The 18,695-nt window shown below is 34.1% G+C and overlaps 1 protein-coding gene across 30 annotated transcripts in view; it reads right to left on the bottom strand.

The window, feature by feature from the left end:
• LOC106667961 (tropomyosin) overlaps positions 1-18,695 on the bottom strand; it is a 59,291-nt gene that overhangs the window by 16,427 nt on the left and 24,169 nt on the right. For 9 of the 30 annotated variants that reach the window (XR_001340678.2, XR_001340689.2, XM_014396345.1 and 6 more), the window contains exon 1: positions 15,779-16,354. The exons of 6 other annotated variants lie outside the window; for them this stretch is intronic. Coding sequence is in view for 19 of the 24 variants with exons in the window: in XM_014396345.1 (XP_014251831.1) it covers positions 15,779-16,339 (561 nt within the window). In the remaining 5 variants the exon portion in view is untranslated. Of the gene's footprint in view, positions 1-7,185; positions 7,448-15,778; positions 16,469-18,695 lie in introns of those variants that run through there. 15 more of the 30 variants (XR_001340695.2, XM_014396411.2, XM_014396403.2 and 12 more) reach the window with 12 other exon arrangements.

Raw genomic sequence — 18,695 nt, 5'->3', positions numbered from 1 at the left:
GTTGGCACGATAAAGAAAATGTTTTTCTGAAACCTACATCACACCAGACCGCATCTCACGATTTCTAAATAAATATCGATTAACGGTCACTAATCACCACACATTTAAGAAAAACATTTAAAAATGCATGCATAAGGTCCAGAAATAAAAGAAAACTCTGATTTTCTTGGGATCTTGAAAAAATCCTGGATGAAATTTTTTCTATATATTGAGTGTACTAGAACAAAAAAATTAGGAACTTATAAAAAAATTCCTGTTATGCAGGAGGGCTTAAAATACAGAGTTGTGAGTCGCGGAGTGGTCGGAACTTTACAACACTTTTTTTATTAATCACAAATAAAATTCCAAAGGCTATGTCGGGAATCGAACCCAAAATCACGACGAACTAACTCGGTCATCGCGATAACAGAGATAAGAGTTGCATTGTGAATAAGCAGTACCAGGATAACTCTTAGCTCATTGTAAGTGAATCACCACACTTGTCTGATTTGAGAACAGTATTCCAGACTCTACATGCTTATCCTTAAATAAATCAATTTTTTGGTTTCCTAAGAACGACAGAATTAATCAATATAATTTAAGCAGTAATAAATGATTAACAGGAATAAACAAGGTAAAACTAACATATAGAAAGTGCTAGATATAAAATACGACCAAGTTTTCTTATAATTGACACTTTTTCATGTTGAAGTAATACGAAAGAGAAGTTTGAGCCTTTGCAGTGTAAGTAACTTTTTATTTACAAAACTATATAAAATATTACAAATGTCTAAGCAAACAAACATAAGATTTTATTTATAAGCATCCTTGCAGTGATAATTGTAAATAAACAGATCTAAGCTATTTTGTAACAAATTATACTTTAATGAGAGCACGGCCTGAGTTCTGGTAGAGCAGCATTAAGTTCCCACAATCCAAAGGTTATCCACCCTAATTATAATAACAAGTGCGCGAGTGTGTCGAGGAAGGCGTGTGTATGTGTGCATGTACAACATAACGACGAACAACACCCACCATTCAGTTTTGCCCTTCCCAACCGGAACCACGTCCTCGCGAGGATCAATGGTTAAATAGGGGGAAATTCACGCATTTGTATCTTTTATTACGCCCCATCCGGAAGAAGACGTCAACGCACAAGTCCAGGCCGGGTCGGCGTCATCTAGGAATGAGGAAAACTGGGTCAATTTGATTGTAGCGAGAAGCATAACATTGAATTAAACGGGTTATTTCAAACGTCACTGGGATTTTAGCAATCCCCAGTGCTAAAATTAGACCTCATTTGTGAGAAAATCACTATGCAAAAATGTGCCTACCCACTCAAGCCATTTGAGAAAGTTCCACTAGTGCAGTCTATTACTTTAATATCCATAAAACTATCTTCGTAATAAAACAATATTTAGCATAATTCCACGACATCCAGTTAGAAAAACGAGCATGCATTGCAAGAAAACGAGCAGCAAGGACCTAAATCTAAAGTTTCATACTATCAAAGAACTTAACAAAATGGAGGATAAGGATTGGAAAATTATCTTTATTTTTATTTTTCGCTGCGACTTTTTAAGAGTGAACTTTATAGAACTGAAAGAATTTTCGATTTAGCCCCCCAACGCACAGTATGAAGCTCTATTTTGTAATTAGATAATTAACCCACTTATTTTTAGAGATAAAAAGTAGTCAATGTTGATGGTTTTTAAAAAAAATCTTCCGGTTATGTTCAAACTGTCCTTTCAAAAGCAGGATCCGATGTGCCGTCTCCTTTCTTTTTATTACATCCTTTTGTTACACCTCCTACCGGCGGGTGGGTGTTTTCAAATTTATCGTGGAACGCGCTGGCCCCAAAACCCGTAGGTCCGTGGATCGAGTCGGTTTGGGTAAAACAAAACAGACGTCTAAACGTATGTTCTTCAAGAGGACAAGACGTTTCGGCATTTTGCCATCTTCAGTGGCTTACAAGTTCATCACCACGCAACCATACGAAGACAAGACGCAACCATACAATTGCAATTAGAGGAAACAGGAATCCTCGGAGGATATACCCAAGAGCATATAAGAAATATCGGCAAAACAGGTGGCGGTTCAGCGAAGAGGAAACCCCAAACACATGGTGACAGATGGTGCTTCACTCCTCAGCTGTAGAAAGTAATCAAATTACTCGAAGAATTGAGACTCACTAATGTATTATAAACCCAAGAGGATACAAAAGCTCTTAAAGGGCGGGGTGTAACAACCCCTGAAATCATCAAGCAATCGATAACTTCAATTTTTCTGATTCAACCCAACAACGAATGCAACAAAAACGACTGCAACAACAATGAGTGATTTTACTCTCTTTATATATGTTTTTTTTTTACTGTTGATTAATCTTTTATAAAAGTAGGGTGATTTTATTTAACTTTTATTTTATGCAACATAAATAAAACCACCCTACTTACTTAAAGCTCTTCTTTATTCCCGGTTGTTTTATTTTTTATTTTTTAAAGGATATAAGGAATAAAAGTTTTACGCCCTAAAACAGATCAAAAAACGATTGATTTTCAAAAAATAAAAATAAAATTATTATTGTCTGTTAATGGAGAAAAGCAGAAAAGTACAGCAATGCCTATTAACCATGATTTTCTTTGAGAACTGTAAGTATTATTTAATTAATGATTCAATTTTTAAGATTTTTAAACACCTCGTTATATTATCATTCGTCCAAAATCCCCATTCCCTGGAATAATTATGAAAAAAGCAGACTGGAGTTTTATTTAAAATTTACACGTTTTACATTTTATGCTATCTGGAAGGGCTTGTTACACTGCTGACTATTTCAGGGGGTACCTATTATAAAGCCCAGTACGCGTTTTCTTACTTGAGACCAGTTAAAATCTTTTTTCGAAGAATTAAAAAAATGGCTAATTTAAAAAATGATCTGAGGAAGTAACCAGTGAAATCTAATTTGTGATTGTAATAATGATAGTTCTTAATATAACCATTTTAACCACCTTTCACTGTTAAATATAGACAATATTCAACCACTATCCCCTTTCCCTAATAAATTTAATAACAAAATACAGGAATGTCTATATAAACTATATTGCTAAATAATACTGAATAAAAGATACGACGACTGAAATATGTGATAAGGTTTTTAAGTTATAGGGGAGCAAGATATTTATAAATAATCGACACATAAATCAATAATTTATTACACCCATCAAATGATGACTGCATTAGGCAACTTTTAGATTTTTCTTAATCAATTAGAACTGAAAGCTTTTGAATGGTTTGAAATATTTGAGCTATTTGACCCATTGAAACATTGCTAAGTACAATTTTTATTTTATTTCAACCATCAACGCACGTGTTAGAAAACTACGGATCTTTTTTGTCTGTGTTGATCGTTCTTTATTAACCATCAGAAGTCGATGAAATTCAACCAGCATTGGGAAAAAAAGTGGCTGAATAAATTCATGTTGTTATTTGATTTAACTACTAAAATTTAATCTAACACTCCATGCAGAATTCTAGCATAATATTAACTAGGCCTGGAGGAAGGATGAAAAAATTTTGACGTATGTTACAAGGATTTAACGTTCGTTACGAATTGTTTGTAGATATCAAAAAATATAATAAAATGTCTTCATTCCACGATCATTAGATTTTTATTATTTAATCAATTTTTTATTATCTTATTAAAACAGAAAGGTTTTAATCAATAATACTGGTTTGAAATATTTGAGCATATCAGTAAGTCAGGGGATTTACAATTTTTGTGTTAGTTCAACGATTAACACAGGTGTCAAAACACTACGGATTTTTTGTCTGTGTTGATAGTGCTAATCAGAAAAGTTCAACATTGGACAAAAACGGATGAATAAATACAATTGATATTTTAATTTTTATAAAAATTAAATAAAACTGGAGGTAGGTGACAATTTTTAAGTATGTTTTAAGGACTTGACGACGTTCCTAACGAGTGAGTAGCAAATCTTCATAATTTAAATAGTCAACAAATAAATTAATGTTAAGCCAAGGACAGACGATAACCATTTTTGTTATTTCAACGTCAATGCACGCATTAGAACACTACGGGTCTTGTTTTATCTGTGTTGGTCGTTCTTCACTGACCATAGAAAATACTTAAGAAAAGTCCAGCGTTGGACAAATGAAAGCCGAATCAATCCAAAAACATCCATTGGAATCATCCTAAAAAAGACAAATTTGAAGTAATAAGAACTTGAGGCTGTAATAACGATTTATGAGGAGCAACAGATATTTATAATAATTTGAATAGCCCAATGCTAAATTTTTAGCTGTTTATTTTTGAACAATTAAAAAAGATATTAATAAAAAAAAGCTGTTTTGAGCCCATCAGTGAGTCATAATATGGGATTTACAAAGTTTGTCTTATTTCAACGTTCAATAATCTTTTTGTTTGTTTGGATAGAGCTTTATTGGCCATCGGAACTCAATAAGAAAAGTTCGACATTTTTCCAAAAAAGGCGAGGAAATCTAAATTGATATTTTATTTAATCACTATAAAAATTTAGCCTCCATAAAAACATTGTAGGACCATGTATTATTAAAAATAAAACTGAAGTTAAAAAGGCAACATTGAAGTAACTTCAAAGACTTGACTTTCGACAAATTGCTTGTGAGGAGCAATGAATAGTCATAATAATTTGAATAGGAAATAAATAAATCTATGTTTAAGCTAATCAAGCATGTTCATTCCATGATTTTTAGCATGTTAAATTTCAATAAATTCTTTATTAACTTTATTAAAACTGAATTTATGACAACTGATTTGAATGAGAAAAGCTGGTTTGAAAGATTTAAACGTTTAGAAAGTCAGGGGATTTTTGAATTCCTGTACATATTTCAATGATCAACAAAAGAGTTAGAACACTACGGATTTTTTTGTCTGTGTGATCGTGCTTTATTGACCAACGCCAAGTACATAAGAAAAGTTCAGTATTGGGCAAAAAAACTGCAGAACAGATAGTCGAATAAATCAGGGGATTTCCAATATCTGTGTTATTTCAACGATCAACCTCGGCTTTAGTACACTACGGATTTTTTATGTTGATTGATTGTTCTTTATTGAACGTCAGTAGTCGGTAAGATACACCTACCATTGAACAAAAAAACGACTGAATAAATTTAAATTAATATTTTAATAAATTATTAAAAACTTACTCTAACAGTCCAACTTACAAAATTCTAGCATAACCTTAAATAAAACTGAGGGTAAGATAACTTTGAACTAGTTACAGAGACTTGACGTCCCTTTCAAATTATTGCTTGTGAAGAGCAAGATGTTTATGGCCAAATGTGTTCATTCCAAGACTTTTAGTTTTTTAATAATTAACAAATTCTTCATTAACTTATTAAAACTGGAAAGATTTCAATGAAATATGCCGATTTGAAATATTTGAACCGATCAATAAGTCAGGGGATTTATAATTTTTGTGTTAGTTCAAACAGACTTTAAAATACTACGGATTTTTTTGTCTGTGTTGATTGTGCTAATCGTAAGTCGATACGAAAAGTTCAAAATTGGACACAAAAAAACGGTTGAATAAATCCAATTGATATTTCAATTTTAGAAAAATTAAATAAAACTGGAAGTTGGTGACAACTTTTAAGTACGTTTTAAGGACATGACGTTCGTAAAAATTCTTCGTGAGCAGCATTTTCATAATTTTAATAGTCAACAAATAAATTAATGATAAGCCAATGTCATACGTTCATCCATTCCACTTTTTTAGCTGTTTGTTATGCAATCAATCTATTAATTTATTACACTTAAATAAAGCGAGTTGAGTCAGAAGATAACCATTTTTGTTATTTCAACGAGCAAAACAGGATTTAGAACATTACGGATGTCACAAATTATTGCTTTTGAGGAACAGATATTTACAATCAAATGTTTTTTTGATTTTTAATATTTAATCAAATCTTTATTAACTTATTAAAAATAAAAAAGATTTTAAAGGAAAAATGCTGATTTGAATTATTTGAGACGATCAGTAGTTCAGGGGATTTACAATTTTTGTATTATTTCAACGATCAACACAGGCTTTAGAACACTACGGGTTTTTTACGTGTTGATCGTTCTTTATTGAACGTCAGGAGTTGGTAACATACACTTACCATTGGACAAAAACGGCTGAATAAATTTAATTTAATATTTTAGTCAATTATTGAAAATTCTAACGTAATATTAAATAAAACTGAGGGTAAGGTACCTCTGAAGTATGTTACACTTGACGTTCGTCACAAATTATTGCTTGTGACCAACAGTTATTTACAGCCACGTGTTTTTGGCTTTTTAATATTTAATTCTTTATTAACTTATTTAAAGTGAAAAATTTAATGAAAAAAGCTGGTATGAAATATTTGAGCCAGAAATTCAGGGGATTTACAATTGTGGGTTAATTCAACGATAAGCACGGCGTTAGAACACTACGGATTTTTTGTCTGTGTTGATCGCTCTAATCATAAGTCGGTACGAAAAGTTGTCTCAAAACGGACTTCACGTTTGTCACAAATTTGTGAGCAACAGATATTTACAGTCAAATGGGTTTTTAGCTTTTTAATATTTAATCAAATCTTTAATAACTTTTTGAATTTAAAAGTTTTTAATGAAAAAAGCTGGTATGAAATATTTGAGCCGGTAATTCAGGGGATTTACAATTTTTGTGTTAATTCAACGAACAACGCAAGCGTTCGGAGGCTATGGATCATTTTTGTCTGTGTTGATCGCTTTATTGATCATCGGAAATCGATAAGAAAAGTGCAGCCTGGGGCAATAACCCGCATAAAACAAACTAAACCGTTATATTTTCAATAATGGGCAAAGTTTCCCAAACGGCTTTCAATTTAAAACGAGTGCCGGTTTTAATATGGGTGGGGCGAAAATGTGCTGGAAAAAAATGGTACGAGTTCCAGCATTTTATCCAAATTGACCGCACAAGGGAGGTTCCCGACGGATTGAATTGTTCTTTCGACCTAAAGACCGAAGAAAATATCGATTTTTAATTAGTCTGTGTTATTTGAACTTTTGAAAGGAAACAACCCCCAGGGAAAACAATCACTGGAAAAACCGGAACGGCTGTCGGGCCGACCGTCAACGGGGATTTTAACGTAAACCTACTGAGCGTGGGCGCTGTTCAAATGGAAATTGATGCGTAAACTCACTTCTTCCCTCCGTATAACTTCCACTTGCAGCCTTTTGTGGAACTCTTCGCATTCCTCTTTGTACTTCTCCATTTCCTCCTTGGTTTGTCTCATTTTCTTCTTGAGGACGTCCAAGAGCTGCACGTTGGTCGTCATTTTCCGAATTTTGGTTCGAAAGGGGAAAAAAAGGGAAAATTGGTCCACTGAGACGAGAAACGCGATACGGTCCGTTCTAGGCCTCGGCAAAATGGACGTCGACGGCGACAGAGTCCAACACGACACGGTTCGCCCTCGCCCTCTCCCCGCTCCGCACGGCCTCGCTCAGATCCCCCTCGAAACCGGCTAACTGGAAAAACAAAGTAGTCCCGGCTTATGATTTGACTCTCATCTCTTTTCCACCTCGGATTTATTTTATTTTCTCTTTGAAACCGGACGATTTCAAGATTTTTCTCATTCGAGGAAATTCTTCCTAATCGGATTCTTCCGTAGATATTTCAATAAAATGAGTTGAAAGCGATTGTGTATCCTTACGCCGGGCGACCAATGGGAAAGCCTCTGAGCAGAAGAACCGCCCACCTGGTTTACCGCGTAAATTCAATTTCTCGCACCAAAACACCGGCGGACAACATAACCCCTAATATGGAAATCAACCAAACCATCGGGTTGATAATCGATACACATATACGTCAAAACACTTTACTCTAAAATCACAATCATTAATTAAAATAAATTAGTTGTTAATGATTACTTAGAGATCGTGAGATGCGGCCTGGTGTGGGTTTAGAAATTTTTTTTCTTTATCTAGCCAACGTTTCGATCTCCATTGAGATCATCTTCAGGCCCTATGATTTACAAACATTGTTTAAATTATACAAATACGTATCAGATATTAAAATGAATTTATACAATATAGAAAATTTAGGTTTAATCAAAGTATTTCTACTCACTTAAAGTCGTGTGAGAGTGCGAGTGAAATATTAATGTTTTTTTGTTTATATATGTTGGGTTTTGAAGAAGTGGGAAGGAAGGAGGAATAGAAATTGGTTTTTCTATTAGGAGTCGGCTTCTTTTAGGTAAAAGGTGTTAGTTTTTAATGATCGTCCCAATGCCAAAACAACTTCTCTATCTTGGTCTTCCGATCATTTTCATCTGTCAGACGCATATAGGCCTTTCGCTATTTTCAGTCTGTGTTTTTATGTACTGTTAGTCCCTAGAATACATTCGTAAATGATAAACAATAAAAAACACCCCATCAGGTTTCTTAGGACTGCTAAACCTACCTCTATTAAAAACTCACGAATGTGCTTAACTTGTATGGCCTTGATGAAAAATCAAATTCAATTTTAACCAAGTTATTTTATAGTCATCAGCAAACGGTTTAAAAAACATATAAAATTANTAACATAAAATATATAATAAAGAAAATAGCTTAATTATTTATCAGAAATTAACGTCGTTTTTTTAAATCGTAATAATAATCCGATTTTAATATTTGATACAAATATAAAATGCACATGACAATTTCTTTAAAACGAATTAGCAATTATAAAAATCGGTCCAATAGCTTTTGAAAAAAAAAATATGATGTTAGAGCTTTTTTCTTTTTTCGAAACCAGGGCCTAGTCACAAGAAGTACGCCTATGTGTCCGATATTTTGGCATTTTGTAATCATCAAAAAAGTCTGGTCCAAATCCGTGACTCACCAACCGGTCGTCCACTTGTGATCCCAAATTTTCAAATACCTTTACCTTACAGTGATGAGGACGTGTCAAGGCCTAGACCGTTGCGACCACCGACGCCCCTAGATCTGATCTATCTTCAAAGAGGCACAGAGTAAAGTGCTTAATTTTGTAAAAAATAATCAAAAGGGTCCACAATAGACCTAGGTTTATTTTAACGCATACTATGAGTAGTGGTATCATCACATGCTGCGTATATTGGTAAAATAGGCTGAACTTTGATGTACCTTGAATGTTTTTTTTTTAAGGGGCGCGAACCACCAAGGGTCATTTTGGCCCCGTATCTTTTAAGAGGATCCCCCTGCGGAAAGAAGATCGAGGAACCAGTACACACCAGAAGGGCGCACCCGCACAACCCCCAGCATGCCCAGCTCCACGCCCGTCCCCGGCCACAGGCAGTCCCATGTTACACATTGCTCTTTTATATTTTGTATATCTTGATCATCCCCTGAAAGTTCAGGTAGTGTGTTTGGTAAAGCGTACTTGTTTCTGATACTGCCTAAAGGTGCCCCTACACTATCAAGCGGCTTGATCAAATGCTTGAACCTCCGATTGATGGGAGCTTCAAGCGTGCTTCAATCAACCCTTCAATCTTTCGGTCAAAACTCCCTCGACCCTCATCAGTGGAACCCGTGAAGTGGAGCAGTGTGTTTCGCTGTTTGATTTTTTGTTTTGTTTCGGTGCTGATTTGTTTCAAATACAGATTTGGGCTTCCTAGTCTTATCATTGGTTGCCCTGAAGCAGAAAAAACAGCAAAAGAAAAAACGACGGTGGGCTAAGGAGCGGTACAAACTGAGAAACCGCTTCACTCATGAACATCTACTAAACTTTCTGTGAGAATCGGAACCAGATGATGCTCCAAACTGATGAACTCCCGCTCCGAGTTTTCGGGAAGCGCGGTTTCGGTAGTGGACGCCATGACTTCCACCGAGTGACTGACGCAATGCTTGATGAAAATTGCCCTACACTATCAAGCCGCTTGATCATCTGCTTGAGTCATTCAAACTTCCTGTCAATCACCGTCAATGCTTGCTTCAAGGATCAATCACGCTTGATTCAATCGATTTACTCAAGCATTTGATCAAGCCGCTTGATAGTGTAGGGGCACCTTTATAGGCGACATGATATAAGTATGTTTTATAGTCACAGTCTCTTTGCATAAATGACAGATCGGTGGTGGGTGACGAGCCATCAAGTATCCCCTGGTGGCTCTACAGTGCCCGATTCTCAGCCTAGTTAGGATCGCTTCTTCTTTTCTTCTAAATGAAGAAGGCCACGTTCGAACAGTAGATTTTATTACCCGAAGCTTGTTATCTGTGACATCTGACCAAACCTTTTGCCATTCTGTCCATACTTTAATTTTTAAAGCGGAATTTAAATCATTCCTTGTGATCTCGCTGAATTTGGTGGTCTGAACTTGAATTTAAAAAAGTTTTAAAATAATATGTGAGAACCTGTCAATCCGATTTAAAAAAAAGGTGGGACAATATCAATTTTAAAGAACGCTTTTAAACCAGACCAAGACATTTAGGTTTTAAGACGTTCAATCGATTTTCTCAGCCCTAGCAAAGTGGAACAAACAAAATATGACTAAAGCACGATTCAGCATGAATCAATAGAGTAATGAAATAGATTAGAATATTTAGTTAAATTCCGAAAAATAGGTAAAGCATGTTTAAGAAGCACCACTGGCTCAGTAGAAGATGACGGATGGGTTATACCTAATTTTATAATTAATTTATATATTAATTCATTTTTTTATGTGCAAGTAGTAAATTTATTAATTTATTTGAATAATATGAAGATTTGGCTGCATTTTACCAATAAGATTTCATATTGATTCATAATCGAAACATGATTCATAACATCTTGGTCAATAAGCAAACCAGGAAAATTGAAGGTTGGTCTTTTTCGATCATTTTTGGTCAGCCTGGTTGTGTTTTTACACTGCTATATATACCCCTAAAATAAGGAAAAAACACCCAATCCAACCGGTGAAGATGGCGAAACGAGTCTGTCAGACCAGACCAGTCAGGACCAAAGGTTCATCAACCCCACAGACCACTCAGAAATCTCTCTAAATCTATCAAAAATTTGTTAAAACAAGGCTCTTTTCGTCTTGTGTCTGTTTTGAATCAGACCAGAGCCCGGCTTCATTAGTCGTCTTGACAGTTTCGACACGACATCGATTGAGCCCCATTAGCGTTGGCAAACAATCGTGCTCCGAAAATGTAAAGTAGTCCGATTGATATTCCAAAACTACTCTCTGAAAAGGCTCGCATACATTTGTCAAGTTCCTATTGAAAACAGATACATCACTTCTTTTCTCTTATACAGACTAAACATGTCGTGGAAAAATATAATAAAAGCAACTCACAAAACAAAAGAAAAAAAAAGATTCCTTACGACAAAAGGACGCATCAACCAGTTTAAACATTTCATACATCTTTTAACTACCACTACCAATTAATTTATTTGACCCCTCAATCGACAAACGTTCAACTGTTAAAAGATGGCATAATAACTAAGCGTGATATTAAGACCTTGTAACAAATTCAGAAGCTTAGCTCAATATCAAACACCGAAAAAAGTACTGGTTAATGATCACCTCTTCATTACGCATTGAAAGTTAACCCTTAGTTAACCAACAGGTCCATTGCATACAGCTGTAGGACTAGCAACCCAACAAATCACACAACTATTTCAGAAAAGAGTACTCAGATGCACAGTCAATACACACATGTGTCACCTCAATGTGACCTCAAAATGGATGCCGTAGAGGAAGGAAGCTACCAACACCGAGAGGCAAAAGAGAGGCCATTCTCATTTATTTTAGTAAATATTTACTTTATTTGTTCAGAAATCGTGATATGCGGTCTGGTGTGATGAAGGTTTCAGAAAAACATTTTCACAATGTTCAAAAACAACAATCCCAGGCCCTGAAGATGATCTCAATAAAAGATCGAAACGTTGGCACGATAAAGAAAATGTTTTTCTGAAACCTACATCACACCCGACCGCATCTNACACACACATATTCAATCAAAGTATTTCTACTCCTTCAAAGTGTTTGTCTCAAAACAAAAATTTTGATTGAGTAGAAATACTTTGATTAAATATAATTTAAAAAAATATATTTTTTCCATTGTATAAATTCACTTTTTTCCACATCCTACATGTTTTTGTTAAATTTAAACAATGTTTGTAAATCCCAGCCCCTGAAGATGATCTCAATAAAAATCGAAACGTTGGCACGATAAAGAAAATGTTTTTCTAAAATCTACGTCACACCAGACCGCATCTCACGATTTCTGAATAAATATCGACAAACGGTCACTAATCACCACACATTTCTACACGTAAATATTTACAATCGTTATATTTTTTATTTCTAGATGTTTAATGGATATTTTTAATAGCTAATTAAAAAATTAATCAGAGTTAAACAATCTGATCAAAAATGTTGCTATGGAAACGATGAAGAAATAATCAGTTCACTACGGACTATTTCTTCTTATTGCGTTGATCACCGCTTGCATTCGCCGTGGCATCGATTTTATGAGGTTTTGAATGAAGTGCTGACGTCAGATGTGTACACCTGGTAAAGTATCGGAGGCAAAACGCTACCATGAGGAACACCAGCATGATTATAATAGGGTAGGGCAGTAAGACCAAACTCGACCAAAAGCACGTCTTACGTCAAGAAAGTCCCCAGGACAATACTTCCTCAAATCAAAGGAAAAGAAAAAGTAATGTACATCATGCGATGTCAAAAACTTCTGATTCAATACATTAGGTACTATCACGTTTCAAAATGTTCTAATTCAACACTTTAACAAGATTTGAGAAGTTAAAAATAAACATAATTACATATTAATATATATTACGATAAAAATATCTGCTATAAATTCTTAAAGAAAAATGGAAATAGCCAGCAGAAAATTTTAAATTAGACTTATAAATCAAAGATGACTTCGGTACATTTCTTCATATAGCCTTTTTGAATAGGATTTTTGCCATGGTAAACGACGAGTTTCATTTTTGAAACGAATGTAAATTAAAAAAGAAACAGTAAAGACAAAGTCGGCCAGAAAAACAAGAGATCCTACTATAAATACATCTGACATCTTTAACTTATCTGGACGTTATCTCGCGATACGAAATTTCTCTTTATCCAATAAATTTCTTTTGTAGAAAAATGTAAAGGAGCTTAAGCGATCGTTTAATCTAAAGGAGATAAAAATTGATCAGTAGATAATTCCGTTTACATTTGTACTTAGTATTGAGCTTTTCACGAAACAAAGACCTTAATTTCAGACAAAAATCCTGTTTATACAATTTTTTGAACATTTTTTTTATTTTATTTTTTACCCTCGACAAACAAGCAGAATATTATTAAATGATCTTACATAAATAAAGAGTTTCGAAAACCAAAAGTAGGCCAAAAAAATAATGGAAAACTTCCATATTGGTATTTACTTTTAGTAAGGAAAGAAAATAAGTAAAAATTGACATTGTAACCTAAAATAGCAACCGCTATTTTGATTTTAATTCATCCCATTGTTTTAGTTGAACAATGGAGTTGAAATGTGGAAAAAATTTGGTACAAAAAAGTCTGCGAAATGTAGTTTTTTAAAATTAAATTCACTCTTTTAAAAATCCCGATTTGCGACATAAATACTCCCTTTTGTAAATCAATATTACTATTTATTAATTTAATTCACCCTTTTGAAAATCAATTTTGTATCAAAATGGTGAATTTTATTGGCAAAAGAGTGAAATTAATTAGCAATAGGGTAAATTTGATTTGATGAAAACGAGTGAATTGCATTTACAAAAGGATGAATTTAATTTGCAAAGGGTGAATTTTGTTTACAAAAGCACGAATTTAATTTGCCAAAGGTATTTTATTGGCAAAGAGTGAATGTCGTTTACAAATTGAATAATTTAATTTGCAAAAAGGTGAATTTTGTTTACTAAAGCACGAATTTAATTTGCCAAAGGGTGAATTTTATTGGCAAAGAGTTAATGTCGTTTACAAATTGAAGAATTTAATTTGCAAAAGGGTGAATTTTGTTTACAAAAGCACGAATTTAATTTGCGAAAGGGTGAATTTTGTTTACAAAAGGATGCATTTAATTTGGGAAGGATGAATTTAATTTGCAAAAGAGTGAATTTCGTTTAAAAATTGATGAATTTAATTGGCAAAAGGGTGAATTTTGTTTACAAAAGGATGAATTTAATTTTCCAAAGGGTGAATTTTTGGCAAAGAGTGAATTTTATTTGAAAAGGAGTGAATTTCATTGGTAAAACGATGAATTCACTTTGCGAAAGGCTGAATTTTATTGGCAAAGAAGTAAATTTGATTTGAAAAAGAGTTAATTTCATTTACAAAAGGATGCATTTAATTTGGGAAGGATGAATTTAATTTGTAAAAGAGTGAATTTCGTTTACAAATTGAGGAATTTAATTTGCAAAAGGGTGAATTTTGTTTACAAAAGCATGAATTTAATTTGCCAAAGGGTGAATTTTATTGGTAAAAAGTGAATTTCGTTTATAAATGGATGAATTTAATTTGCAAAAGGGTGAATTTTGTTTACAAAAGAATGAATTTAATTTGCCAAAGGGTGAATTTTATTGGCAAAGAGTGAATTTCATTGGAAAAACGATGAATTCACTTTGCAAAAGGCTGAATTTTATTGGCAAAAACGTAAATTTGATTTGAAAAAGAGTGAATTTAATTTACAAAAGGATGCATTTAATTTGGGAAGGATGAATTTAATTTGCAAAAGAGTGAATTTAGTTTATAAATGGATGAATTTAATTTACAAAATGGTGAATTATGTTTACAAAAGGATTAATTTAAATTTCCAAAGGGTGAATTTTATTGGCAATGAGTGAATATAGTTTATTATGAATTTAATTTGCAAAAGGATGAATTTCCTTTATAAATTTATGAATTTAATTTGCAAAAGGGTGAATTTGATGTGCAAAAAGACGAATTTACTTTCTGAAGAGCTGAATTAATTTGATAAACCTAACATTATAATAATTTTCATCATCTTTATGCTATAATGATGATAATCAGTGATTCATTCATCATAACTGGTACAGGCAATTCTTAAATGTCTCCAGGGTTTTTTATGTCACTTTTTCTGTCTTGTTTTTTCAATCAATTTTGTTATAACCATTTTTTTCTTCAAATTAATTGGTTATTTATAAAAAAAATTTAAAAACATAGATAACCAATTTTTTTTGTTAAATGAGGATGATAATTATCCTTGCATTATCTGACCTTGCAAGATAAGGGGAAATGTAAACAGACTTTCGAAATTTATTATGGTAAAAGTCAATCCCCTGGAAAAAATTCATTGTCATTTTTAAATAAATAATTTGTATAAATTACTAAATAAAACCACCCTACAAATACTAAGTAATATTTTGTAAAAGAAATAAGATCAGAATGGAACGATTATTTATAAGTTTCGATTGTATTTCGCTTGGCCGAAAGATAATTGATTGTTCCAGAAAACACCGGTCAATGATTTTTATGCATAATGCAGTCTTAATTTAATGATCTTGATGTAAATGACGCATATGTAATTTGCCTTTGTTCTAATTTCGTCGACCCGCTTTCCCCGAGTGGAATAATGAAGAAAAAGAGAATTTTCGTTTTTCTTTAAATAATTGTAGCAATGATGCCTTTCGGAAAAATAAATAAAATGACGTCATTTGTTTGTTTTTGCTGTTTTTTTTTACTGTCTTATCAGGGTGCGCATAGAAAGAACCACCTGTTACATGGAGCGCCAGCTGATCGCCCGTAAGGTAAACAAAGTGGTTATAATTTGTAAAGAGTTATCACAGAAGTTACTGACCCTTTTTAGCTGCGAGTTAAGGATGTTGTGCAGTTCGTTTTTGATGAGGCTCAGTTTCATGAGCGTGTCTGAACTGTAGACCGAAGAACCGAAAGAAAGGCCGGGATAATCTGGACACCTCCTTTGCCGCTCGCGCCTACGCTGTTCACGTTCGGCGACCACCTCCGTCGAAAGACTGGTACAACGCAACCGGGCGAGTTCTTCAGCTTCTTCGTCGTCGCTCTTGCTGCTGCCGTCGCCTGACGATCGTTTTTCGACGAGTTGCTCCCGTTGCTGCTGCTCCTCCTGTTGACGTTCAAGCCGGGCGATGTCCGAGTCCGATGTCGGTGACGATCCTTTGTAAAGTTTCGATGATAGGCGGCGTCTTATCCTCGTCCGTTCTTCGGGGCTGGCCCCTTTCTTCGACCTGCCGTTCTCGTTGTCGCCTTCCATCTCCGAATCGCCGTCTCCAGACGTCGTCAGCCGCCCGCCATCTTGCAGACTGGTGACGGGGAGCGGATCGCAAGGATCGGCACGCGACCTAGCGTCTTTATCCTCTAGCTCAGGCTTTTCCGTCGCCATCTGGCGGCCCTCTCGGATCAACACTTTCCCTCTCTAATTCGAATATTTACACATTTCAACCCATCCGACGGCCTTTTTATTTGATTTCTTTTTAATTGACTTTTGATTCATTTCTGGCGAATAAATGGAAGTTATCGCTTTGACTGCGGAATTGCTACTACTCTACGCAGAGGCATTGCCATATTTGGGTCTCCGGCCAGCGAGCTTCTAAGAATAAATTGCCACCACCACCGGTCTTTCCAATAATAGATTTCTCTCTCTTTTTCTCTTTGTAAGCCTCATTCTCCTTTCTTTCCCCTCTCCTGTCTTCCCTTCATCACTTACATATTATTTTTTCCTCATAGGCCTCATTAGGGAGGGCAATCTTTAATCTATATATCGATATATCGGTTTTCCGACATATCGAAAAATATATATTGGCTTACCGATGTATTGTGACAAATATATCGATAAATTGATATATTTAATTTTAGGTACATTACGACTATTGTATAATATCCATATGAGCTAGCCCAATTGGAAGAAAAGAACGATATTAATAACGGTACAAGTATACTCTGGTCATGAATAATGATATAATTCTTATTAAGTAGTAATGAAAAAAGATATAAAACAAAATAGTTTAAAGTTATGAAAATTATGGTTTTTAAGACTGTAGAGTTTTACAAGTTGCAACTTGTTTTCCTTTTTTCGGTGCATTAAAATATTTCTAAACAACACTTTTTTTACTTTTTCCTGGGGAAGATGCCATCATAAAAACCTATTTGAAAATTATGCGCAGAAACTTAGTTAAAGATACCGATGCCGATCACATTTAGATACAATTAAAATTATATACATATATATATCGATGTCTCATACCAGACGGCATTTTCTAATCCAATTTGACGCACTGTCAGGGATTTTTTAAAATTATTTATCCAATAATAAATAAGAAAAATGTATAATGAAGTTTTTGTATATTATTTTTTTCTTAAATAAAAAATGAATATATTGATTCATTTCGACGAATATATGGATATATTTCAAGTATTTACACACAAATATATCGATAAAAAATATACTCGATATATGTAGAAATATATGATATATCGCTGCCATCCCTAGTCCTCATACTTCGAGAAGATTATTATTTTTGCCTGTTTAGGGATGGTTCGTTTTAAACGGAAAGATCATTGTGGAAACATGAAGCTGAAAAGCAACAATCAACAAATAGATCAGAAGAAACAATCTTCTACTAAGAACTTTTACGTACAGGCTAAGACAAGGGATTATAGCTTGAAACTATTGGAAAAAAGTTGGGCGGCAGTATCTGAAGGAAAGCGCATCCAAATTCCGACGGTAGCGGGTCGTATGAAATATGAGTTAAAGCTAACTTATAAAGCCACTCAAGTACTGACAGGTCATAGGAAAAACTGAGCTTACATTGATTCCATATTATAGACGACCTTACATGTCGCAAAAAAACCTGAACAAACATGGGAGCACATACTTAATAACTCTTCTTTATTCGTGAAACAGAGATCACAATTTGAGCGACACGTCATAACTTCAGGGGATGACTGGTCACCATCATGGGACCTCGTCTCATGAGCAAATACAAAATATATTTTCTTAAGTTCCTCGTCTTCTAACTTAATAATATTTAGTGACCCTTAATTAATGATTATTGGTGGTTAAATGAGGTCTTGTGTGATGTAGATTTAGAAAACCATTTTCTCTGTAGTGTGAACGTTTCGACCTTTATTTAGATCATCTTCAGGGCTCAAATTGTGTGTTTTGTACGTACATGTGTCATGGTTGTGTGTCGTCATCAACACTCAACACGATACCCAACCGTGACACATCTACGTACAAAACACTCAATTTGAGCTCTGAAGATGATCTAAATAAAGTTCGAAACGTTGGCACAATAAAGAAAATGGTTTTCTAAATCTAAATCACACAAAACCGCATATCACAACCTCCAAATTATCATTTTAAACTTATTGTATCATATTGTGATATAGTGATATATACATTGTACACTTAATAATGTTTTGTATTCAGTATTTAGTAATTTATTGGAATATGCAAATATAGGGAAAAAGTTATATCTGATTTTAGTCATTTTGTTGAAGACCGCTTTTTGGCATTAACTGTCTCCTCTGTAGTACATAAATTTTCATTTAACTAACAGAAGAAGCCTATCCAAACTTAAGAGTGCGTGCAGTGTCCTAAATCCTAAATTGTGTTTCCAGCCTAGAAGACATTTATAGGTTTCTATCTAACCACATGTCAGACGAAATTAATTTTAAAAGTTTTTTAACCCTCCACGTGGTTGACGATTGTCCGATGTGTTGATGACGAACTTAAA

The sequence above is a fragment of the Cimex lectularius genome, unplaced genomic scaffold, assembly GCF_000648675.2.
Source record: "Cimex lectularius strain Harlan isolate CLEC.00 unplaced genomic scaffold, Clec_2.1 scaffold67, whole genome shotgun sequence".
Lineage (NCBI taxonomy): Eukaryota > Metazoa > Arthropoda > Insecta > Hemiptera > Cimicidae > Cimex > Cimex lectularius.
Note: the sequence above shows the minus strand (reverse complement) of the source record. Positions and strands in the feature narration are given on the sequence as shown.